This window comes from Haemorhous mexicanus, chromosome 15 (genome assembly GCF_027477595.1).
Source record: "Haemorhous mexicanus isolate bHaeMex1 chromosome 15, bHaeMex1.pri, whole genome shotgun sequence".
NCBI classification, from domain to species: Eukaryota; Metazoa; Chordata; class Aves; order Passeriformes; family Fringillidae; genus Haemorhous; species Haemorhous mexicanus.
The window spans coordinates 3,447,507-3,469,872 of record NC_082355.1 but is presented as its reverse complement, the minus strand read 5'-3'; the positions used below and the strand labels follow the sequence as shown (position 1 = coordinate 3,469,872).

Sequence of the window (22,366 nt, the reverse complement as noted above, 5' to 3'; positions counted from 1 at the left end):
CCCCTTAGAGAGGTGCGCCCGCCCACGTGCGCGCCCGGTGACGCGCGGGGCGCGGCGCGCCCGTGTTCGCCCGTACGGGAGCGCGCACGCCCTGTTGCCCCAGCCCCTGATTCCCCGCCCCACCGAGCCCACGGGTGTCCCCAGACCGGCCGCGCCCACCAGCGCGCCGGGGATCGCCGCTACCCAGCGCCACACGGCCCAGACAGACGGGTTTATCTCTTTATTAAAATCCATCGGGTGGAGGAGATAGGGAGGGAAGGGGGGCGCCGGGCCCCAGCTCCCGGGCACGGCACGGCACGGGCGGCCCCGGGGCACCCGCTGTCATGTGAGGGCTGTTTGCACTTTCTCAGGCCAGGCCCCGGGGGGAGACTCTGCCCCGGGCCCAACAGCAGCCAAAGTTCACCTGAAAAAAAACCATCACGAAGCACATTTCCAGCCGGGGGGCAGGTGCACGGCAGCAGCAGGCAGCTCACCCAAAGCAGAGCAGGCCACGGTGCACCAGGAGAGGCGGTCCTGCACCCACCATCACTCCGCATAGGGGCTGCCACCATGTGTGGGGTCCTGCCCCTGTGCACCAGGGGGAAGCCTAAGGCCAGGTGGGGGGGGTCCTGCCGCCATGCCCACCGAGCTCTGAGGAGAGTCACGGGGCTGAGGTGCTGCCCGGCAGCCCCGGAGCGGCCCTGGGCACCCAGCTGTGCTGCCTCCTGTGATGCAGATCGGGCAGAGGGGCTCTCACTGGCTCCGGGCACAGCGGGATGCGGGCGGGAGGTGTGTGCTGTAGCAGTGGGTGCAGACACGTACAGGTTTGCTCTGGCCATAGTAGGGCAGCACTGCGGTATTCGGTGAGCAGCGGGCACAGAAGATCTGCCGAGAGGCCAGAGAGGGGCTGAGCAGAGCTGGGTCCCTCGGGGAACCCCTCATGCCCCATCCCAACCCCATCCTACCTTCCCACAGCTGCGGCAGTGGTGCCGGCGGCGCAGCAGGGTGAAGGGCGAGCGGCAGGCAGAGCACTGGCTGCATGTGCTGTCCGGCACCCACTCAGGGAGGGGGTGGGAACCTGCTGGGCAAAACACATCGGTAAAAACCCCTCAGCCTGGCTCCCCTCACAGCCAGACCCCCTAAGGCAGGATGGGGCAGGATCAGCCCAGCCTCACACCCTGCCCCAGAGCCACAGCACCTGGGCAGCCCCTCACCTGCCCTCCGGAGCCTGGCAACCTCTGCAGGGCTGGAGCACAGCGGGCAGTCAGCCACACGAGGAGCATCTGTCACACAGGAGTCACCATCTTTCTCCTCTGTGGGGACAAGGGTTGTGGTCCAGCCTAGCTGGAGCTGGGCGGGTACAATGGCCACATTTTTCCCCAGCCTAGGGCTGTGGCCTTGTCTCACCAGGGATGGGCGATGGGCAGGGCAGAAAGGAGCAGTCCCACATGTCCCTGGGGATTACTCACTGCTGTAACTCTGCTCCTCCGAGGGCTCCGCCTGCGAGCACACGATCTTGAAGACTGTTTTCAAGATGCTTCGCATGTCACTGGCAAAGTTGGTCTGGAGCTGATCAGCCACCCCTGCACCAGGAGGGTGGGGGGTCAGGGTGCTGGGGGAATCAGCGTGCTGAGGGGTTGGCTGGGGGGTCACTCACCCGAGATGCAGACGAAGAGGGTGTGCAGCATGTCCTTGGTGCTGCTGTAGCGGGAGCGCAGCTCCGAGCAGCGGGCACCTGGGGTGGCACTAACCCCCACACCTGGGCCGCTCCCAAGGGGCTGGGGACTGCGCAGGGGGGAGGTGACCATTACACCAGGGATGGTATGAGATATCCCTGTCCCAGTGGATAGGGATTTGCCATCTTGGCCCTGTCCCCTGCCCACTGCACACCTCTGCTGCCAGTCGATGCCCGGGTCATCCACTGCACTGGGGGGTCCCAGTCGTGTCGTGCAGCTGGGGAGTGGTTGGGTGGCATTAGGGACCTCCAGAAGACTGAAGGGAGCAGGAGGGTCCACACTGGGCACAGCTGCCCCCCAGGCTGGGGGGGCCTCTGGAGTGCAGGGGTCCTCCTGTTCAGCCGTGCACAGGCTCCTCTCCAGCAGGCAGAGCTCCTCTGCTGACAGCACCCGCAACAGGTCCCTGCAGTGAGGGGTTGGCATCAGCCCCATGTCAGGGCTCCACTGCTGCCCCACAGCCCCGCCCAGCGCCCCTCACTGCACACCTGATCTTCTTCAGGAGGTTGTAGAAGGGGCTGAAGACCCGGGACATCTCCTCAGGGCTCCGCTCCAGGCTGAGGGGTCCCTCAGGGTAGATGAGGAGACCACTGTGAGGGGACAGAGCCCAGCTCATGTCAGGGGTTGCCTGGGACCCCAAGTCCCCATGAGGAGAAGAGGCTGGTACAGGGCAGGGAACATACCCCCTTCCCCAGGGGCTGCACCCACCTGATAATGGCCAGGCGAGGGATGGTGAACATCAGCAGTGGTTCATAGCCATCAATCATCTCCTGGGTCAGGTAGCCCAGGTGCAGGGCTCTGGGACACACAGACACCCTTACAGTGGATCTGAGCCTAGGGATGGTGCCCATCGTTGGGGCTGGAGTCCCTGCAGCCCCCACCTGACACACAGTGCCCTCACTCACCTCTCCACTGTCTCACAGAAGAGCACAATGATCTCCTGCTGCCTGTAGATCTCATCAGGAGACTTCACTGCCACCAGTGAGGACACGTAGCTGGAGAGATGGGGAGACTGTGAGGCCCCTACAGCCCTGGCACAGCCCACCACGATCCCAGCACCCTAACCCTTCCCCTTACCTCAGCTCAAACTCTGCAAATAGCCGGTCGAATTGGATGAGCACAGCCCGGACAGGCTCTGGGTAGGAGTTGGGCTGGCTCAGGCTTTGCTCCCGCAGCACTGTCCGGACCAGCTCCAGGCTGCACAGCAGATTCCTGGCCTGGGGCCGCAGCTGTGCCCCATCTGACTCCCCCATATCCAGGAAGGTCCCAGCCAGGAGACACTGCAGGGACAGGGACTGTCAGCAGGCAGCACCCAAGGCAATGCCTAACAGGATCAGCTCACGGTGGGGTGTCCATCGCCCCGGGCTCACCTCAGCAGCAAACAGCATGTGGTTCCCCAAGTTGTCCACCAAGAGCTCCTCAGGGAACTTGACCAGGTAGTCACGGCTGTGCCGCTGCGTGGGGATGCACTCCTCCATGATCCGCTCCAGGACGGCCAGCAGGTGAGCCTGGGGACGGCAGGGGTGTCACCCACGGCCTCCCGGGGAAACCGAGTCACAGTGGGGTCCGGGCTGGCCCCGTACCTGGCTGAGGTGGAGCTGGTTGAGGAGCACCAGGTACTGCTGGGGATCCAGCTCGGCATCCAGCCCGTTGATCTCGGCCACCACGCGTGTCACCCTCTCGTCGGCAAAGAAGAACTGGGAGAGCAGGCGTGGGTCGGAGCGCTGCGGGAAGGGCAGAGGGGTGATGTCGGGGCACCCCGCATCTCCATGTGCTGCTCCAGCGGGATCCCATAACTCACGTTCCCACAGTCGCGGGGGGATCGGACCCCACGGATCCACCAACACCTATTCGGGCAGGTACGTGGGACCTCCCACGGCAGCTTTGGCTCCTCCCGGGGAGCGCCGCCCTCCCCACCCACCCGTGCCTCAGTTTCCCCGGGGGCAGAGCAGGATGAACAAGCTCAGCCGCATCCCGGCAGCTTTGGCACCGATCCGTGCGTGGCTGTAAACACCGGGAAAGTTCCTCCGGAGTCCCCCCGCTTCCTCCTCCCGCTCCACCACGAGGCACCCCGGCCGCCCCCACTGCTCCCGGGATCGCCGCAGCTCCTGGATGGCCCCGACGGGGTCGTCCGGGGGCTCCGCCGGTCCCGGGCGCAGGGCGGGCGGCCCGGTTCGATCCCCTCGGTCTCACCTTGGGTCGGCGGAGCCATCGGCGGAGGGCAGCGGGCAGCATGGCGCGTCCCGCAGCTCTGCCGCCGCCCGGCTCCCCGCGCCCGCCGCTCGCCGACGGGGCGGGTCGGCACCGGGCACCGCCCGGGGGGCGGATCGGAGCGGTGTCCGCCCAGTCCCGGCACCGGGACGACCCGTCCGCTCCTCGACGGACCGGTTCTCTGTGATGGGAAGGGTGAGGGTGCGTCTGCCGTGGGGCGGGATGGGTTTCACCGCCGGCTTTCCTTCCCGGTCTTGGTTCCCGTCTCACATTCCCGACTATATCCCCGGGTATCCTCTCCCCGTTCCTCTCTCCCCGCAGCCCAGCAATCCGGGGACAGGGACACCCCAGCGCTTCCCACAGCCCGCCGAGCATTCCCAGAGTGATGTGGAACGCCGGGAGAAGCGCCCCCAGGCATCGTTACTGTGCAGGGCATGGGGAGCGGGTAATGCAGTGGGAAGGGGGCAAAGTGGCCCCTCGATGGGACAAAGAGGAGCCAAGTGGCCAAGAAGAGGTGCCGGAGGGATACTCGGGGTGTTGGCCACAGCAAACCACCCCGGCTGTGCCAAAGGACGTGTTTGCTCCAGACCTGGCACTGCTGGCCACAGGATGTGGGTGCCGATAATTCAGGTGGCTGAAAGCCTAATGGGGTGGAATCATGGGTAAAGAATCCGTGGAGGATGGTTGAACAAACACGGCAGTGGCACGTCCTCGGCTTCACAAAGTCCCTGAGTCATGGCAGTGCCCAGGCTGTGCCGGACGGGTGCAGGTGTGGGACTGGCCCTGGTGTTGGGGCTCCCTGTGTACCCCACAGACTCCGGCTCTGTTTTCAGCCATGTCATGGTTTCCCTGGATGGGGATCCCTGAGCACACAGCAAGACTGGAGTCCTGCTTGTCCCACAGGTCCCCACAGATCTGGGCACCAATATAAAAGAAGAATAAAGTGTCCAAAGGAGGCTGCAAAGAGTCTAGAGGGGAAGTCACATGAAAAGCTGCTGGAGTCCCTTGGTCTGTTCAGTCTGGAGGAAACTGAGGAGAGACCTCATTATGGGCTGCAGCTTCTTCAGGAGGGTCAGCTGAGAGCAGTTCCAATCTCTGCTCTCTGTGGTAGTAACAGGACCCGAGGGAATGGCTAGAGCTGTGGCAGGGGAAGTTTAGGTTGGACATTAGGAAAAGGTTCCCTGCCCAGAGGGTGGTCAGACACTGAACAAGCTCCCTAGGGAAGTGATCATGGCCCCAAGGCCGAGAGCTCCAGGAGCATTTGGGCAATGCTCTCAGGCATTGTCCGAATGCCTGGGTCCTGTACAGGGCCAGGAATCACAGAATCATAGAGAAGTTTGGAAGTGACCTTAAAGATCATCTCGTTCCATCCCACTGCCATGCACAGGGACACCTCCCACAATTCCAGGTCACTCCAAACCCGTCCAACCTGGCCTTGAACACCTTCAGGGATGGGGCAGCCACAGCTTCTCCGGGCAACCTGAGTGCCTCACCACCCTCACAGGTATTTTTCCCTTAGATATCTAATCTAATCCTTTCTCTTTCAGTTGGAACCGAAGGAGCTGCACTCTGATGATCCAGCTGGGGATACGATCGCGATACACCCCCGATCTCGATTGAGGCACGGGCGCCTTTATGACCCGCGGGAGCCTCGGGGAGCGGGCGGGATTCGAACCTGCGGTGCTGCCGCCGCTCCCCCTGCCCGCCAGGGGGCGCAGCGCTGCCCTCACCCAAGATGGCTGCGGTGGCTTCACCTCCCCGAGCGTTTCCCCCCTCCCTCCCTCCCTCCTTCCCGCGGGCAGGGGCCGGACGGGCCGCGCCGCCATATTGGCTGTTGTCCTGGCTGCGGCGGGCTCGCCATGACTCGCCGGCGGAACAAGGCGGCAACGGCGGCAACGGCGACGGCAGCGGCGGCAGGTGGCTCCGGGCCTCGCCGTGACAGGATGGCGGGTCCCGACGTCGGGCCTCCCCCGCCGCCACCACCACCGGAACCGCCCGCCCCGCCTGAGGTGGCGGCGGCGGCGGGCAGCGGCGGGGAGTCGGGCAGAGGCAGCGCGCAGGTACCGGGGTAGCGCTGCGGCGGGCATGGGGCTGGCTCCGAGGGGGGTTCAGCCTGGGCGGGGATGGGGCCCTGCCCCTTGCACCCCATCCCCCCCAGGCCCTGCCCCATCCCCGCCCCGACCCCCGACTCGGAGCATCCCTGCGGATGGGGCTCGGAGCGTTCCCAGAGCGCTCCGCGGGCGGGCCCAGCCCTGCCACAGCCCTGCCACAGCCCTGCCACAGCCCTGCCACAGCCCTGCCGCTGGGCGATGGCAGGTGGCTCCAGCATCCTCATTCAGCGCGCTTCTCCCTGCTGGACACACCTGGCTGCCGCCACCTGCTCCGGGTTGTGGGCAGGGAGGCGGGGGTGGGCGCCGGGTGTGGATGTGCTGGGTGGATTGGGGACAGCCGTGGTGTCACCAGCCATGGTGTCACCCGCCATGGTAGCTGTGTCAGCTGGGACACGGTGTGGCCCGGTTGCTCCCCCCTCGCCGTGGGTGGGCAGGGGGGCTCTGCCCCCACTCTGCTCTCCTTGGCCTCTGACCTTTGCTTCACCTTGAGCCTGCAGACGCCATCTGTTTGGCAGCAGCAGTTCAATGCACGGCTCATTGTGGCAGGGCCCCGCTGCGCCGGCAGACAATGGGGGCCCCCTCGCCCGCGCCACGCTGGGCTCGTCACGGCTGTCAGGGCTCCGGCGAGCCCGAGGGATGCAGCCCAGCTCCTGCAGGGAAGCCCCAACCTGGCTGTGCCTGTGCAGGGAGAGCATGAAGCAGCACAGGGGGCTACACCCCACCCTGATGCATCAGCACCGCTGGCTGTGCAGAACAAAGAGGCGGGAGAGAGGGCTTGGGGCTTTTGGGTGACACAGTGGGGGCATCTTTGATGGGCAGAGAGAGAGAGCTGAGTCTGTCAGACCCACCCTTCATATCCCTGTGTGGGATTTCTGTGAGTCTTGCTTTGCCATGCAAGTACCCTCAGTCTCACTGTACCAGAGGTGATGGTGGGAGTAGCTGATGGTTTCCTAGCCTTGCTTGGTAGCAAGGCTGGCTCTTCTGCATGCTCTGATCTTCCCAGAAGTCCAAACACTCCCATGCTGGCACATGGCAGGTTGGCAGCAGCTGGTCAGCCTGAGGCTGCTCTGCTCCAGTGGGAGAAGGTGCAATACCACATGTAGCCTGTAAGAATTTCCTTGGTTTGGTGTCAGCATCCTGAGGTCTCCTTCACTGCCTCATCTGCCCCACATCTGTGCCTGATCACACCTGAGTGACTCACAGTCTGTGTGTCCTTCCTCAGGTGCTGCCCACCGCCAACCAGTCCGTGCAGACCTGCTGCCTGCTCTGTCACCGGGAGCGCAAGGACTGGGGAGGGCCGTCCCACAATGGGCTGGTTTCCCCGGGCGAGAGGCTGCCACCCGACTTCGTGCCAACGCTTGTGCAGAACCTCCTGGGAGAAATGCCACTGTGGATCTGCCAGAGCTGCCGGAAGAGCGTGGAGGAGGAAGAGCGACGGGCAGTGCAGGAGCAGGCCCTGGCGGTACGTGGTTATGGTGCTGGGGTTTGAAAGCCAGGGCTGTGGCTGTAGGAACAGGGCAATGACCACCCTGTGGCACTGACTGTGTGTGTGGGTCCCATCCTCACTCTGAGCTGAGTGTCCCAGATATCCCAGCCTTCACTTCCCTGCCCAGGGCTGTCTCTGGCTCAGCAGGGACAGGCCCTGTTGGGGCAGTGTGTGGTGCTGTGGAGGCTCATCCAGGAGCTTGCCATGGCTTGGAGCTGCCGGGCTGGCAAGACTGACAGTGCCACTGCTTTCCTCTGCTGCACGTTGTGCCGCATCCCCCAGCCCCAGGGCTGCTCCCTTCATGACGCAGAGAGAGGCAGTGGCTGCCAGGGCAAGTGCCTGCCTGTGCGTGGGGTTTGGGTAGAGGAGCTGACTCCTGCCTGGCTTTTTTTAACCCTGCCCTGGTGTGAGTGGGACCAGCACAGGGACACAGCATAGGTGTGTGGCCCTTGGCATGGCCCAGCCTCTGTGAGCCAGGCTGTGTTGGTGTTGGATGGAGGGGGGTTTGTCACTCCCAAGACAATGATAAAAGTGGTTCACGTGAGCTGAGGCCCTGCCGCAATGGAGGGAGTCTTGGTGCTGACACCTGGGGGCCAAGGTGTCCCCTCAGCCACTTCATTCTGTGTTTCCTTTGATAGGTCTCGTTATCCCACACATCCTGCAAGTCGCAGTCTTGTGGGGGTGGCTCACACTCCTCTTCCTCCTCCTCCTCGTCTTCTTCCTCCTCGTGCCACGGGAACTCAGGGGACTGGGACCCCAGCTCGTTTTTGTCTGCTCACAAGCTCTCGGGCCTCTGGAACTCGCAGCACACCAACGGGACCGTGCAGGGCAGCCCCCTTGGGACTCCCCCAGCTGCACTAGGTGAGCTGAAGCTGGCCATGGGGTTGAGCAGAGCTTTCTGCCCAGTTCTTGGCTTAGGTGGTTTCCTTTGGGCATAGGTGGGCAGGCTGGACCTCTGAATCTCAGTACCAGCAGCATACTGGGCCCCTTAAAAAAAGGCAGATGGTGCTGGGATTCAGCCCCAGCTCTGCTCTCCTTCCAGGCGGCAAGCACCCCAGCCTTCCTCTGTTTCCGGAGTGTGCCAGCCAGGTGTCGGCCATGGGGCCGGGGCTGAAGGCCTGTCCCTACAGCCACACGGCCTCTGCCACCTCCAGCAGTGCCACACCGGGCTCGCCTCTGCCTACCTCACTCGACTTCTGCAAGACGCTGCCGAAGCAGTTCAAAAGCTTGTGCCGGAGGGCCACCCCACCAGGTACGTGCCCAGGGACAGCACCAGCCACAGCCTCCCGCCCTGCTGCTCCAGAGCCTTTCCTCTTGCCCTGTTCTTCATGGGGCACGGCTGGATCCTGTGGGGGGGCACACTGACCCCAAGGCCCTGTGTGAGCAGGGATGCCTTCTATCCCAAGTGCTCTGGTGTCTGGGAGGAGAAAGGGCTTGTGCAAAGGTGGTGGGTGGCTCTGAGCATGGCCTTGGTCCATGCAGCACAGCCAGTGGCTGACTGTCTCTGCTCCTGCCTCTCTGCAGGTGAGGCCTTCCACTCCTCAGAGCATCATCAGCACTCCGACCTCACTGCTCCTCCCAACAGTCCCACCGGCCTCCCCTCGCAGCCCCCGGCACTGATCCCCTCCAAGCAGACACCTCCTCATGCGGGGCCCTTCAGCTCCCCACCACACATCCCGCTGGGCACCTCCTCGCAGGCCGCGCTCTTCCCTGCTCCCAGCGCGCAGGCGGCGGCCCCCAAGCCAGTGTCCGAGTCCCCCCCGGCCAGCGCGGCCTCTCACAGCCCAGGGCCGTGCAAGAGCCCTCACCTGCCCCCTGCCAACGTGCCGCTGCTGAAGATGCCACCGCCACTGTCGGGCTGTGCTCATCCCTGCAACGGGCACTGCAGCACTTCACTCATCCCTCCTCCTGCCTCCCACCAGCTGCCCAGCACGAACAGGTGAGTAGAGGAGCCCTGCCTGCTTCCAGCCTCTCCTTGCGGGGCCACGTGCCTTTTCTCCCATCCCTGACCGTGGATGCACTTCTCCCTGTGGAGGGACTGATCGTCCTGGCATGGTGGTGCAGGAAGCTGCTGTCTTTGTGGGCCAGTTCCACTGCTGCAGACCGAAGGTGAAGCTCTTTCTCTCCCAGCACGTGTTCCTCCTGCGGTTGTCCTTTGGTTCTGTGGTGCAGAAGAGGCTCTGCTTCTCCTCCAGCTAAAAGACCCAAAGGAACACCCTGATCAACCTGCAGCTGGCCAGCAGGACCTATGTCAGTAAGACCTGTCAGAGAGCTGTCAGGCAGCTCTGGCACTGATCAAAGGTCCTTGAGAAGATGAAGCCTGTGGACTTGTTCTGCTCACCTGTTCCTCTGGCCCTTTCTGGGCTGCTTGTGCCCTGGAAGAGAGCACATTGCTTCCTCTCTGCTAATTAGCTCTCTTTGTGGAGAGCCAGCCAGGTCCTGAGCTGGATCTTGAGGAGTGACACTGTGGGCTGTGCCCTGGCCTCCCTGTCTCTGAGCTAGGTAGCCCGTGCCCTTGTGAGCTGGGCCTGCCTCACATGGGCATATCTGGCAGCTGCACAGTCCCAGTGTTCCTCACTTTTGCTACCTGCTACCCCCAATGAGTACCTCGCTCTGCCCTGCTCCTAGCCCAGGGCCGGGCTCCCTAGGGCTCTGCTGCACCAGCCTCCTGCTGGCCATAGGCCCTGAGGGCTGGGAGTGACAGATTGCTGCTCCTGTGGGCTCCTTGGGCACCTTCCCCAGAAGAGGAGAATGCAAGGGCGGGGGTGGTTTGTCCTGCAGGTCCTTCTGCTTGGGCACAAGCTTTCCCAGGATGGCTGTTCCTACATGCATAGCATGGGGCAATTTTTGAGATACCCTAGCACCTGCTCACCTCTCACCCTTCTCCCCTTCTCCTCAGGGACCCCTCTTGCAAAGGGCACAAATTCCCAAACGGTACCAGCTGCCACCCGCCGCAGCCCTGCGAGGCAGACGAGGGGCTCGGGGAGGATGAGGACAGCAGCTCAGAGCGCAGTTCCTGCACCTCCTCCTCCACCAACCAGAAAGATGGGAAGTTCTGTGACTGCTGCTACTGTGAGTTCTTCGGCCACAACGCGGTGAGTGAGGGGTTGGTCTGTAGCCACCCCTGGTCCTTTGGTGGGGAGACATCACTGCCCAGAGTGGGAGGTGGGCAGGTCTGGCCACAGCTGTTCCCTGCAGGCATGTACATCCCCCACTTCCTTTCTACCCTGCTTCATCAGCCTGCTGGTCCCTTGCTCCTGACTTGCAGCCACCTGCCCAGCCCCAGGGCTCGGAGCAGCCGAGCCAAGCCCTGTGGCTTCATGGTGGAAGAGCTCACTAGGGCTGTGCTGACTTGCTGAGACTGCAGGGAAAGGAGTGGCTGGAAGGTCACAGGGGGCTGTTGGGGGAGCTGGGGCTGCCTGCCCCTCGTGCTGGCTGGTGTCTGGCTGACAGCGTTCACCTTCCACAGCCTCCGGCCGCTCCCACGAGCCGCAACTATGCTGAGATCCGAGAGAAATTGCGTTCTCGCCTCACCAAGAGAAAAGAGGAGCTGCCACAGAAACTAGGGCACAACAGCAGCTCAGGTGAGCCCGCTGTGGACCACCGCAATGTGGACGAGCTGCTGGACTACATCAACAGCACAGAGCCCAAGCCCTTGAACAGTGCCAAGGCAGCCAAGCGGGCACGGCACAAGCAGAAGAAGAAGGTGAGGCTGGGCAGGGACTGGGGTTGCAGGAGGAGGGTTGGGTAGGTCTGTGCTGCTGGCAGGGCTTTTCCTTCTCTCTCTTGCATCCTTTTGGGTTCTTGAATTCTGTGTCACTCTCACCCAAGGTGGCAGTACTGCCTGTCCCATGTAGGGCTCTTCCTGCCTCTGTTCCTGTAGAAAGTTGCCCAAGCCCTTCTGGGTGCTTTGGGCTGCACTCTCCAATCTGCCCCATGCCACATGCTGACACCATGTTATCTCTGGTAGAGAGAGGCAGTGCCATGATGGCTCTTTCTGATGCCTGGTGCCCAGAGCAGTGTCAGGTGGGCAGTGTCCAGCTGTTGCAGTGCCCATGGGGGAAATGTGACAGTTTATGGGCTGTGGAAGATGTGGTGTAGCTGTGCTGAGCAGCTGCCCTTGAGTTTGCTGTCAGGCAAAGCTGGAGCATAGCTCTGTGTCCTGCACCTATGGTTCTGTGGCCCAGCCCAAATGATACTCATGGCACCTGTGTTGCAGGAGAAGGAGAAAGCCCAGCTGGAGGCAGAGGCCCAGAAGCGAGCAGAGCGTGCCCCTGCAGCCAGCCAGGCCCGGGAGCCAGCTGAGGAGAAGCTGCTGGAGTGGCCAGAGCTGGAGCTGGAGCGGGTGAACAGCTTCCTCAGCAGCCGGCTGCAGGAGATCAAGAACACCATCAAGGACTCCATCCGGGCCAGTTTCAGTGTCTACGATCTCAACCTGGATGTCAATGACTTCCCCAAGAAGGCAGCTGTCCTGGAGCAGAAGAACCTGCTCTCCAACCTCAACGGGTCTTCTGACCTGCAGGACATAGACCTGGCGCTGGCCCCACTCAGCCTGGGTCCTGCCAAGAGCCACACGCTGCTGCGGGGTGAGCTGAGCCCCCGATGGGGCGAGGGGCCCGGGGAGCCCCCGGCGGCCGAGAACGGCGTGGTGAAACGCCTGAGCGCCGTGCCCAGCCTGTCCCGCATGATCTGGGTGCAGTCCAAGGCTGCGGACTCGGCTGCGGACGGCACCGGGCTGAGCCTGGAGCCCAAGGAGGGGCCACAGCCCAAGGGGCCGGAGCCACCGGAGCTGCTGCCCGCGGGGAGCCGGCAGAGGAAGAACAAGCGACAGAACGGGCAGGCAAAGAAAGGGGAGGGCAGCACGGCTGTGCCCAGCAGCCAGGCCCGGCTGGAAAGCCCTGGTGGGAAGGGGCAGGTGCTGGGAACCAAGCACCCTTCCAAGGCCAGTGCCCCTGAGCCACCACGGGCGAGTGGCTGTGCCGAGCCCGGGGAGAGTGGCAAGGGGCAGCCTTGGGCCTGCAGCAGCGCTGCCAGGGGGGAGAAGGAGAGAACCAGCGAATGGAAAGGCCGGAGGGGAGAGGGCAAATCGGAGCTGCCGGAGCTGGCGCCGCAGCAGCCACCTGCCGTGGCCACCCACCTTGCCCTAGGGGGCTCCCCCCAGCCCAAGGGCAAGAGCAGGAAGAGCCGAAACAAAGTGGAGAAATCCAATACCTCGATTGGTGAGTGCTGGGGGCACCACTGTGCACCACCATCCTCTCGGTGGCCCCTTGCCCAGCTGGCAGCCCCTCCCTGCCCTGGGGCGCTGACCCTCTGCTCTGCTTTCCCAGATGATGTGTTCCTGCCCAAGGACCTGGATGGGGCAGAGATGGACGAGACTGACAGAGAAGTGGAGTATTTCAAAAGGTGAGGGGAGAGCCACTAGGGGCTGAGCTCAGCCAGCAGGGCTGGAGGCATGAAGGGGCTGGGAGCTGACTGGGGCTGGGGTCACAGAGGGGCTTGGGGTCCCGCTGGGCTGGGGGCTGACCGGGGCTGTCCTCTCCCTGCCAGGTTCTGCCTAGACTCGGCCAAGCAGACGCGGCAGAAGGTGGCCGTGAACTGGACCAACTTCACCCTGAAGAAAACCACTTCCAGCGCAGCCCAGTGAGGTGCGGAGGGGCCACCCCCACCCACCCACGGCCGCTCGCCTCTCCTCACTGTGCCCCCCGCCTCACCTTGGTGGGGTCCTCCTTCGCGGGGGGCCCCGGTGCTCTCCTGCCCCGCGGGGTCCCCCGGGGCTCCCTCCATCCTCCTGCCCCTCCCCGCGGGGTGATCCCGGCCGTCCCGTCCCCCTCTCCGCGGGTACGAGGCTCCCCGTGCCGCGGGGAAGGACCGTGCTGGACCCAATAAAGAACTTTTTAATTTTTTATTTTATTTAAACCCCGGTGTCTGCTGCTTTCTGCCGCGCCGGGGAAATCGCGGGGCGGGAGAGATTTAGAACGCATTCTGCTCAAGTTTGGCCGCCACGGGGACCCGTCGTGCCGAGTCGCAGCTCCCGCCCAGTGGCGCCCCCCGCGCGTTGCTAGGCGATGGCGCTGTGCGCGATGACGTAACTTCCTGGATCTCTTCCGGGAAGAAGCCATGGAGGCTGTGGCGGAGCGGAAGGTGGGAGCGGGCCCGGTCCCCGGTACCGTCCGCTCCGTGCTCCAGGTGCCGCCCCGGGCTCCCCTCACCGCGTGTCTCCCCACAGAGGCAGCGCGAGGAGCCGGCGGACACGTCCGACCTGTCCGGAGAGGATGATGACGACTACGTGCCCTACGTGCCCGTCAAGCAGCGCAAGCAGCAGATGGTAATGGGGTAACGGGGCTGCCCGGCGAGGGCTCCGAGCGGCCCTCCCGCCTCCAGGCTGCTCACTCTGCCTCCGTCCCCGTCCTTGCAGCTGCAGAAGCTGCTGCAGATGCGGCGGAAGGTGGTGTCCGAGGAGGAGCAGCGAGACAGCGGGAGCGAGCAGCGCGGGGACGAGGATGACATCCCGCTGGGACCGCAGTCCAACATCAGTCTGCTGGACCAGCACCAGCACCTCAAAGAGAAGGCGGAAGGTAAGGGAGGAGCTGGTAACAGCACTGGGTGGCTTTCAGGGGACAGCAAACCCTCTCATTGCTTTTTGTCTCTCCCCCAGCTCGGAAGGAGTCAGCCAAGGAGAAGCAGCTGAAGGAGGAAGAGAAGATCCTGGAGAGCGTGGCAGAGGGCCGAGGTGAGTGGGAGCTCTGTGTCTCAGATCTGTGTCCAGGGCAGGAGGAGAGCTGCTCCCTGCTTTGGGAGTGCTCATACTCAGTGGTGAGCCTGGAGGTGACAGTGAGTGCCCTCAGCTGGCCCTGCCTGCCTTAGCTGAGACACAGCTGTCACAGGGCTCTGGGCACAGCGGCACTGGGTGTTCCCATGCCAGAGGGGCTGTCTGTGCTGCTGCTTCTCCTCTTCTGTCTCCAGACATGATCTCCCAAACTGTTTGCCCAGTGAGGTTGATGTGGATAAGGAGAGTTTGCTCTGACTGATCACCTTTGTTCCTGCAGCTCTGATGTCAGTGAAGGAGATGGCCAAGGGCATCACCTATGATGACCCAATTAAAACCAGGTAAGTTTCACAGCACAGCTCAGAAGTGTTCCTTCTGAAAACATCGCTTCATGGTTTTCTGAAGAGAACTAAAACCCACAGAGTCTTCCAGGAGTAGTGCAGCTCTGCAGCCTCTTGCCTGAATGACTGGGTTTGTGTCATTATCTGTAAAATGAAATGCTATTGAGTCACATTGGATGTTGTTTTGTATACAGTAAGGCTTGGTAAAGGACATTTATCTTAAACTAGTAGGCCTGAGGGTTTGTCCTCAGGTCTGGTAGATCACTTAGCCAGAGAAAGAGTCTGGAAGAGCCTTTGGAGCCAGTGCTGCTCAAGGCAATAGTGTCAAGGTGGTGATAGATCAAAGATTGGTCTCATTGATCTCAGAGGTCTTTTCCAACTTCAGTAATTCTGAGGCAGTGTCAGAGAGATGATTGAGGTGTGTCTGGACGTTTTTGGCATGTTCCATCCACCATCCATAGGCTGTTCTCAGCTGTTATTCATGGAACTGGCTCAGATCTGCTCCTACCCTCACTCCATGGAGCCCCTTGGGGCTACCTGCTTTATCTGGGAGGATATTGGAGCCTAACAGGGAGTTCCCCTGAATTCCTCCATGGGAGCTGCTGGTTCTGGAGCCCTGGCCTCATTGTGCACTATGACCTGTTTCTATTGCTTTCACAGCTGGAGAGCCCCTCGTTACATCCTGGGCATGTCAGAGGCACGGCACGACCGTGTGCGTAAGAAGTACCACATCCTGGTGGAGGGAGAGGGCATCCCACCCCCCATCAAGAGCTTCAAGGAGATGAAGTTCCCAGCAGGTAGGCCAGGAGTGGAGCCTGGAAGGGATCTGACCTTTCTCCTGGCTGTTGGCCTGAGGGATGTTTGTCACTGGTGGAGGAGCTGCTGCTAGGACCCGAGTGGGGAAAGAGAGGAAATAGTTCAGGTCATGAACATGCATTGTCCCTTGTTCTCTGACAGCTATTCTGAGAGGCTTGAAGAAAAAAGGAATCCAGCAGCCAACACCCATACAGATCCAAGGCATCCCCACAATGTGAGTGCTCTGTCCCCATCCTGGAGTACAGAGGTGGCTGTTCTCACAGCCTGCTCAGGGGTGTGGACCAGGCGCTCTTCCCTGATGACAGATGCACCCTGTCACCCTGCTCAGCCCTGGAGGTTTGAGCTGTTCCATGATACTCCTCTCCATCAGCCCTGTTTCTCTGGCAGACTCTCAGGAAGGGATATGATTGGCATTGCGTTCACTGGCTCTGGGAAAACCTTAGTGTTCACCCTCCCTGTGATCATGTTCTGCCTGGAGCAGGAGAAGAGGCTGCCATTCTCTAAGCGAGAGGGACCCTATGGACTCATCATCTGTCCCTCGGTGAGTGCCAGGAGGAGGCTGTGATTGACTTGCAGTGGCAATCCTAAATTCTGCCTGCACAGAGGTGTAGGAATGAGCTGGTTTTGTCTCTCCAGCGGGAGCTGGCCCGGCAGACCCACGGCATCCTGGAGTACTACTGTCGCCTGCTGCAGGAGGATGGGCTGCCCCCGCTGCGCTGCGCCCTCTGCATCGGGGGCATGTCTGTCAAGGAGCAGATGGAGACCATCAAACAGTAAGATCTTCTGGGGGAGTCTGTGGGGCTGGAGCTGCTCTGTTTTACTGGCAGGGAGCTAAGGAGTAGCACCCTGGCTTCAGGACAGTGTAGGGGTGAAAATGGTGTGCCAGGGAGGTGTCCTGCATGGGGCAGGAATGCCCAGGGCCTGACTGCAGCCTCCTCTCACCCCACAGTGGGGTGCACATGATGGTGGCAACCCCTGGGCGCCTGATGGACCTGCTGCAGAAGAAGATGGTGAGCCTGGACATCTGCCGGTACCTGGCCCTGGATGAGGCTGACAGGATGATCGATATGGGCTTTGAGGGGGACATCCGCACCATCTTCTCCTACTTCAAGGTACTGAACTGCCACGTTAGGAGCACCCTGAAGCTCAGTCCTGTATATGCCAGGTTGGGTGAGTGCTAAAGGCTTTTTCCCTGTGCAGGGCCAGCGGCAAACCCTCCTCTTCAGTGCCACAATGCCCAAGAAGATCCAGAACTTTGCCAAGAGTGCCCTGGTGAAGCCCATCACCATTAATGTTGGGCGAGCAGGTGCTGCCAGCCTGGATGTTGTGCAGGTGAGGTGTTTGGGTGCTCCCTCGTCGTGCCTGTGTGGGAGGCCAGAAACATTCATGAGGGCACTTAATGCCTTTCTCTGCCAGGGAGCTGGCGTTCATGGCCCTCCTTCCCAGCTAAGGGATACCAAGCAGTGGCAGTTCCTCTTCTTCCTGACCCATGTCTCTGCTTATTCCTAGGAGGTGGAGTATGTGAAAGAGGAGGCCAAGATGGTGTACCTGCTGGAGTGCCTGCAGAAGACCCCCCCACCTGTGAGTATGCTGGTGACAATGTGGTCATGCTGGTCATGGGGGGAGTTGGGAGGACGGACCCCCTGTGCAGAGTGGGCACGTGGCTGAGCCATGCTGGGGATCAGCAGTGCTGTGTGCTCTGCTCAGCAAGAGGGAATGGGCTTCCCCAGGGGGCTGTGCTGGTGCCAGCAGTGCCAGACTGCAGAAGGGGCTCTGATATGATGCCTGTGCTGCCACAGGTGCTGATCTTCGCAGAGAAGAAGGCAGATGTCGATGCAATCCATGAGTACCTGCTGCTCAAGGGTGTGGAAGCTGTGGCCATCCATGGAGGGAAAGGTTAGTGAGGGTCCCAGAGCAGCCTGGGCTCCTGGTGTGACTCCAGTCCTGCCAGGAATGTGTGTGGCCATGGGAGGTGCCAGCATGGAGCAGTTGTTGATGGTGTGAGGAAGGGCTGTTACCGTGTCAGGAGTGAGCTCCATGTTGTACACGGCAGGCGTAGACACAGTGCAGGTCCCTATGGAATGCAGGGGCCCCTCTGCTCCCTCACTGGGAGAAAGGCTGCCTGAGGAAGTCATGCTTGACTCTGAGGCCACAGTGTTTGCTGCAGTAGGTAGGGCTGGGAGCTCTGCCCTCACTGATCTTCTCTGCTGGGCCTTTGCAGATCAGGAAGAACGGACAAAAGCCATTGAGGCCTTCCGGGATGGGAAGAAGGATGTCCTGGTTGCCACTGACGTCGCTTCCAAGGGCCTGGACTTCCCAGCCATCCAGCACGTCATCAACTACGACATGCCAGAGGAGATTGAGAACTATGGTAGGCACTGGGCCTCGTGGGAGGGGTCTAGAGGCCAGCAAGGCTCTGTGCCTGTCCCTGCAGTGTCTTGGGGCAGGGATGGTCTGTCACACTGTGCTCACCCAGGGCTGATCCTGTCCCTGTCTCCACAGTTCACCGCATCGGGCGTACGGGCCGTTCAGGGAACACTGGCATTGCCACCACCTTCATCAACAAGGCCTGTGGTGAGGAACAGCACGGGGCTGGGGGCAGGTGGGCAGTGCCAAGGGGGTGTTCTGAGCAAGCAGGATGGCTTTGCCTGACCTATGTCTCTGCTCCCAGATGAGTCGGTGCTGATGGACCTGAAGGCTCTGCTCCTGGAGGCGAAGCAGAAGGTGCCACCTGTGCTCCAGGTGCTGCACTGTGGGGATGAGACCATGCTGGACATCAATGGTGAGAGACCCCAGGCTGACACAGGGACCCCTGTGGAGCTGCTGCAAAACCTGGGCTCCAGATGGCACCCTCCAGCTCCCAGTGCCTCAGCATTGGGGAGACACTGGTGTAACCCCTTTGTTCTGGAATGGGGGCTGCTGTCCTGGTGTGGCACTGTGCTGCCCTGGCGTGGCACTGTGCTGGCCCTGACCCCATTCCTCCATTGCAGGTGAGCGGGGCTGTGCCTTCTGTGGTGGCCTGGGCCATCGCATCACCGACTGCCCCAAGCTGGAGGCCATGCAGACCAAGCAAGTCAGCAACATCGGCCGCAAGGACTACCTGGCCCACAGCTCTATGGACTTCTAGCCTGGAGAGTGTTCTGCTCCTGGGTGGGCCTGGGTTTCCTGTCAGCCCAGAGGCCTGTCTTGCACAGCTGTGGGCCCTTTTCCAGAATTTTGGTCACTGGGACTGTTGCCAGCTCAGCCTGACGAAGCTCCTGCCCCGGAAGGAAATGAATGGAGCTGTGCTGCAACAGCCCATTACATCAATGCTGTGTTGGGCAAGCAGGTAGCAGTGCCTCAGGGCAACAGAAAGCCCCACAATGGACGACTGGTCTGCTGCCTCTGCCAGCCCTGTGCAGTGGTGAGGTCAGGGTCTTGTGTTGCTCCGCACAAATCCACCCAGTTTCTCTGGGCCCATCTCCCTCGCCTGGATTTGTGCATTCTCTAGTGGCTGTTCTGTCACCCCAGACATGCTGGGAGGATGCAGCCAGGGTGAGGTGGGGCATGCTGTGCTCATGTCAGGCGCTCCCCGAGGTGCTTCCTGTGCTCTGCCCTCGCGTTCTGCCCCACTGCCCTGCTGTGAGGGGGAGGGCGGGCACATGGACACCTCCTGTGGCCCAGCCTCTGCCCCCCATCCCACACACCAAAAAGGGGAAGTCTCTCTGAGACGGAAGTCTGCCCTATGCTTTTCCTTCGACTGCAGCAGTCACATTTTCTCTGCTGCGGGTAGCCCAAGTCCCTTATCCTTGTGCTGGCTGCCAGGGTGAACTGGGCCCATGGAGAGACCAGTGAAGGATGGGATCCTTTATGTGCAGCACACCAAATTTGGAAAGGTAAAGGGTGGATTTGGGGTTGGTAGAGGGTTTGCCCTGATTTGTCATGAGGCTGGGCCTGGGCCTGGGCCCTCAGCAGCTTGGGAAGGGGCAACTGCAGCCAGACCCATTGGAGCTGCCCTTGGGGGAACCCTGGGCTCAGCAGCTCCATAAGTGGGGCTTTCCCGTGGGGCTGGGGGGACTCATCTGTGTGGGCACCCACTCTGGCTCACCCGTGTGTTGGGTCCTTCTTGCTTGGTCACCATGTGAGTCTTAATGGAAGAATAAATATGTATTAATATAGCGCAGTTCCAGCATTTGTGTGTGTGTGTGTGTGTGTGTGTTTGTGAGCAGGGCCCTGGGCCAGCACGTGGGATGTGTCCCTGTGCCTCCCATCGGCCCAGCCCTGTGGGGCCAGCACCATACAGCAGCACCCTTGTGGCTTGGGCTGCTCCTCTGTGCCCTTGGAGGGGGCACTGAGTGCCAAAGCCCTTGGGACAAAGTATGGGTGACACAGTGAGAGTACCTGGGGTCGGGCCAGCTCCAGGGAGCTGTCACATGTGGGCAAAGTAGGTCCTGCTGGCACACTGGTCACGCCATGGCAGGGTGGCCATGTCCTGTGGGGGTCTCAGTGGATGTGTGGGGCTGCAATCGCACTCTGACCTCCCTGAACAAGAACCAAGCCCTGGAAGCACAGCAGGCAGCCCTGTGTGTGAGGAGCTGGTGCCCTGCCGTGGAGGAGGCAGGTGGGCTGGGGGCGGTGGGTATTTTGGGTGCTTGGGTGCATCTGGTCCCTCCAGGGCGGAGGCTCTGCTGCACTTTTGAGGTACATGGTGGCACGCGCCCCCGCTATCCCATGACAGACTGGGAAGGTGCTGGTGCTGCAGAGGCTCCCCTGGGAGGAAGCAGGCAGCTGAGCAGATGTGAGGCTGTCAGGAGGAGCCTCAGCAGCTCAAAATGGCTTTAATTTGCATCAGGGCCTGTCCTGAGAAGAGCTTGAGAGCTCAGCTGCAGGTCGTCTGCAGGCCAGCACTTGCAGCAGGGAACAAAGAGCAGGACCTGGTGCTCAGGGAGCCGGGAGTGAGTGTGACTCACTCAGTGAGCCATGCCAAGCCTGCTCGGGGCAAGGCCCCCCTCAGCCCAGCTTCGGGCCTGCCCGGCCCCACAGTTCAGGGGTCTGTGCTGGCCCCTGTTCTCTGTCCCTCCAACAACAGCTGGCAGGTGCGGGCTGGGACTCCCCTGTGCCCCTCGTGCCCTGTATGGAAGGCAGTGCTACCAGACGAAGCAGCCAGCTCTTTGCTGACCCGTTTTTTCCCTGCCTTTGCCCTTTCCATGCATAGAGGTCCTGGAGGAAGATGCGAGCCCAGCTGTTTGCTGCCAGCCCGTCCGGCGTGGCCCGCATGGAGAAGTTTGATGTGCGGGATGATGGCACGGTCCCAGAGAAGATGTCCCTGCAGCGGTGTGCCCGCCGCGTGATCCGCCTCTCTGACTGTGTCTCAGTGGGCCCGGCAGGCACAGAGAGCTGCCCCAAAGCCACCGCCGCCTTCTACCTCACCACCACGGAGAAGAGCTACGTGCTGGCAGCCGAGCAGCGCGATGAATGGATCACCCAGCTCTGCCAGCTGGCCTTCCAGGTACCAAGGGGTCTGGCAGAGCCAAGAGCCCGACTTGGGTGAGCTGGGAAGCTCCAGGGCAGGCGGGGGATTTGTCCTTCCCCTCCGCCTCCCTGTCCCAGGTCATACTCACATCCCTTTGTTTCAGGGTGGAAAAGAGACAGTACCGAGAAGGGCCAGGACCCAGCCCAGCCTTGCTGTCCCCATGGAGGAGAACTCCCTTTACTCATCCTGGCAGGACCGTATGTGCAGGGGTAGTGAAGAGGGCTAGGGTGGGCTGCAGCTCAGTTCTGCAGTGCTGATCTCTGTTTTTTTTGGCTCCCACAGTGACTGAATTCTTGGTGCTGGTGGTCCAGACAGAAGCGGCCACCCGCTGTGGGCTGCAAGGGCACTACCTGCTCTCGGCGCTTCCCCAGAGCCTGACACTGAAGGACCCCCAATCCCGCCAGCCCCTGCTCACCTGGCCCTACCCCTTCCTTCGCAAATTTGGCCAGGATCAGGTGAGATCCCTACTCTCTTCTTGGGGCTGTTGCCTGCCAAGGGTAGGTGGCAGCTCCTCACCCTCTCCTCTGACCCTTCAGGCTGTCTTCTCCTTCGAGGCTGGCCGCCGCAGTGACTCCGGCGAGGGCACCTTCACTTTCAGCACCCCACGGGCCCCTGAGCTCTGCCGGGCTGTGGCTGCTGCCATTGCCTGCCAGCAGCAGGGCAAGGACACCCTGGACCCCAGACTCTTCTGTGTCTCAGAGCCCCAGCTCTTTGCACAGGGCCTTGAGCCCCAGCCCTGGGGGCCTGGGAATGATGATCCCCAGCCCAGCCCAGCCCTGGGGGGCACACAGCCTGCCTCCCACCCCCCTGCCAACCTCCTTCGCTTCACCCCACCAGAGGCAGAGGCCTCATGCCCCATCATCTATGCCTCCATCGCCCGGGGCCAGCAGCCCCTCTTTGTGTCAGGGCAGCCAGGCTCTGGGGAGCCCTGGGCCATGGGGAAGCCGCTCCCTGAGCATCTCTACGAGAACATCTTCACTGCAGAACCACATCCAGCTGGGGCCCAGGAAGAGGAGGAGGAAGGGCAGTGGGAGCTGGGGTGCCGACAGGCCCCCGAAGGCCACAGCAGTGAGGGGGGGCCCGTCTATGACAACCGGGCCGCCATGGCACCGACCCCCCGGGCCGCGGGCTGGGGGCGCGGAGGGCAGGAGGCGCTGTCAGGGCGCTCCCGGCACAAGCCTCACAGCACCCTTCGGGCCAAGCTGGTGCGGCTGCTGAGCCGGGAGAGCCCCGGAGGGCGGGACTGGGCTTGATGTGGCCGGTGCCGGTCGGTGCCGTTCAGTCAATAAAGGCCCTTCCTGGACCCGGCTCCGCCGCTGCTGTGACGAGTGGGGGGGGCGGGCGGGGCAGCTCGAGCCTCCCCGCTAGAGGGCGCCGCCGTGCCCGCCCCAGCAGGCAGAGGCGAGCACGG

At 62.1% G+C, this 22,366-nt stretch overlaps 4 protein-coding genes across 7 annotated transcripts; 3 read left to right on the top strand and 1 right to left on the bottom strand.

Moving 5' to 3' along the window:
• Positions 1 to 205: 205 nt before the first annotated feature.
• Positions 206 to 4,025, bottom strand: LOC132334270 (lateral signaling target protein 2 homolog). Of its 4 annotated transcripts, XM_059860202.1 has the most exons (13): positions 3,906 to 3,962; positions 3,296 to 3,436; positions 3,083 to 3,220; positions 2,790 to 2,992; positions 2,618 to 2,707; positions 2,421 to 2,546; positions 2,201 to 2,302; positions 1,870 to 2,118; positions 1,637 to 1,764; positions 1,449 to 1,562; positions 1,194 to 1,292; positions 945 to 1,060; positions 206 to 864 (listed from the first exon to the last, which is right to left on the bottom strand). In XM_059860202.1, the coding sequence occupies exons 1-13, from the start codon at positions 3,945 to 3,947 to the stop codon at positions 733 to 735; spliced, it is 1,680 nt and encodes a 559-aa protein (XP_059716185.1). In that variant the 5' UTR covers positions 3,948 to 3,962; the 3' UTR covers positions 206 to 732. The 4 variants fall into 4 exon arrangements, with proteins under 4 accessions (XP_059716185.1, XP_059716182.1, XP_059716183.1 ...); XM_059860199.1 differs by having other exon boundaries at positions 1,637 to 2,118; positions 3,906 to 4,025; XM_059860200.1 differs by having other exon boundaries at positions 945 to 1,057; positions 1,637 to 2,118.
• A 237-nt stretch (positions 4,026 to 4,262) lies between these two features.
• Positions 4,263 to 13,436, top strand: FAM193B (family with sequence similarity 193 member B). Its single transcript, XM_059860418.1, has 11 exons — positions 4,263 to 4,368; positions 5,471 to 5,983; positions 7,257 to 7,496; positions 8,159 to 8,381; positions 8,563 to 8,772; positions 9,045 to 9,459; positions 10,420 to 10,615; positions 10,990 to 11,226; positions 11,740 to 12,739; positions 12,848 to 12,923; positions 13,068 to 13,436. Exons 1-11 carry the CDS (start codon positions 4,309 to 4,311, stop codon positions 13,162 to 13,164), a joined length of 3,267 nt encoding a protein of 1,088 aa, XP_059716401.1. The 5' UTR covers positions 4,263 to 4,308; the 3' UTR covers positions 13,165 to 13,436.
• Positions 13,437 to 13,494: 58 nt separating this feature from the next.
• Positions 13,495 to 19,605, top strand: DDX41 (DEAD-box helicase 41). The gene is made up of 17 exons (XM_059860424.1): positions 13,495 to 13,661; positions 13,747 to 13,845; positions 13,936 to 14,095; positions 14,176 to 14,250; positions 14,567 to 14,627; positions 15,288 to 15,424; positions 15,585 to 15,657; positions 15,831 to 15,984; positions 16,080 to 16,216; positions 16,393 to 16,555; positions 16,644 to 16,775; positions 16,953 to 17,024; positions 17,243 to 17,339; positions 17,665 to 17,814; positions 17,946 to 18,017; positions 18,115 to 18,225; positions 18,434 to 19,605. Exons 1-17 carry the CDS (start codon positions 13,638 to 13,640, stop codon positions 18,568 to 18,570), a joined length of 1,854 nt encoding a protein of 617 aa, XP_059716407.1. The 5' UTR covers positions 13,495 to 13,637; the 3' UTR covers positions 18,571 to 19,605.
• Positions 19,262 to 22,263, top strand: DOK3 (docking protein 3). Its single transcript, XM_059860425.1, has 5 exons — positions 19,262 to 19,318; positions 20,638 to 20,931; positions 21,059 to 21,152; positions 21,238 to 21,410; positions 21,492 to 22,263. Exons 1-5 carry the CDS (start codon positions 19,262 to 19,264, stop codon positions 22,206 to 22,208), a joined length of 1,335 nt encoding a protein of 444 aa, XP_059716408.1. The 3' UTR covers positions 22,209 to 22,263.
• Positions 22,264 to 22,366: the final 103 nt, after the last annotated feature.

What these genes read in the sequence shown, in the direction of transcription:
- DOK3 (XM_059860425.1), top strand. Translation starts at nt 19,262, where the DNA reads ATGGAGAGACCAGTGAAGGATGGGATCCTTTATGTGCAGCACACCAAA. An exon ending in TTACTCATCCTGGCAGGACC is followed by an intron (nt 21,153 to 21,237) that starts GTATGTGCAGGG and finishes TGGCTCCCACAG; the next exon opens with TGACTGAATTCTTGGTGCTG. An exon ending in GCAAATTTGGCCAGGATCAG is followed by an intron (nt 21,411 to 21,491) that starts GTGAGATCCCTA and finishes CTGACCCTTCAG; the next exon opens with GCTGTCTTCTCCTTCGAGGC.
- DDX41 (XM_059860424.1), top strand. Translation starts at nt 13,638, where the DNA reads ATGGAGGCTGTGGCGGAGCGGAAG. An exon ending in ATCCAAGGCATCCCCACAAT is followed by an intron (nt 15,658 to 15,830) that starts GTGAGTGCTCTG and finishes TTTCTCTGGCAG; the next exon opens with ACTCTCAGGAAGGGATATGA. An exon ending in CAGATGGAGACCATCAAACA is followed by an intron (nt 16,217 to 16,392) that starts GTAAGATCTTCT and finishes CTCACCCCACAG; the next exon opens with TGGGGTGCACATGATGGTGG.
- LOC132334270 (XM_059860199.1), bottom strand. Translation starts at nt 3,947, where the DNA reads ATGCTGCCCGCTGCCCTCCGCCGATGGCTCCGCCGACCCAAG. An exon ending in GATGGCTCCGCCGACCCAAG is followed by an intron (nt 3,437 to 3,905) that starts GTGAGACCGAGG and finishes CCCTTCCCGCAG; the next exon opens with CGCTCCGACCCACGCCTGCT. An exon ending in CCTCTTCGTCTGCATCTCGG is followed by an intron (nt 1,563 to 1,636) that starts GTGAGTGACCCC and finishes CTCCTGGTGCAG; the next exon opens with GGGTGGCTGATCAGCTCCAG.
- FAM193B (XM_059860418.1), top strand. Translation starts at nt 4,309, where the DNA reads ATGTGGAACGCCGGGAGAAGCGCCCCCAGGCATCGTTACTGTGCAGGG. An exon ending in CAGCTGCCCAGCACGAACAG is followed by an intron (nt 9,460 to 10,419) that starts GTGAGTAGAGGA and finishes CCTTCTCCTCAG; the next exon opens with GGACCCCTCTTGCAAAGGGC. An exon ending in GGCACAAGCAGAAGAAGAAG is followed by an intron (nt 11,227 to 11,739) that starts GTGAGGCTGGGC and finishes CCTGTGTTGCAG; the next exon opens with GAGAAGGAGAAAGCCCAGCT.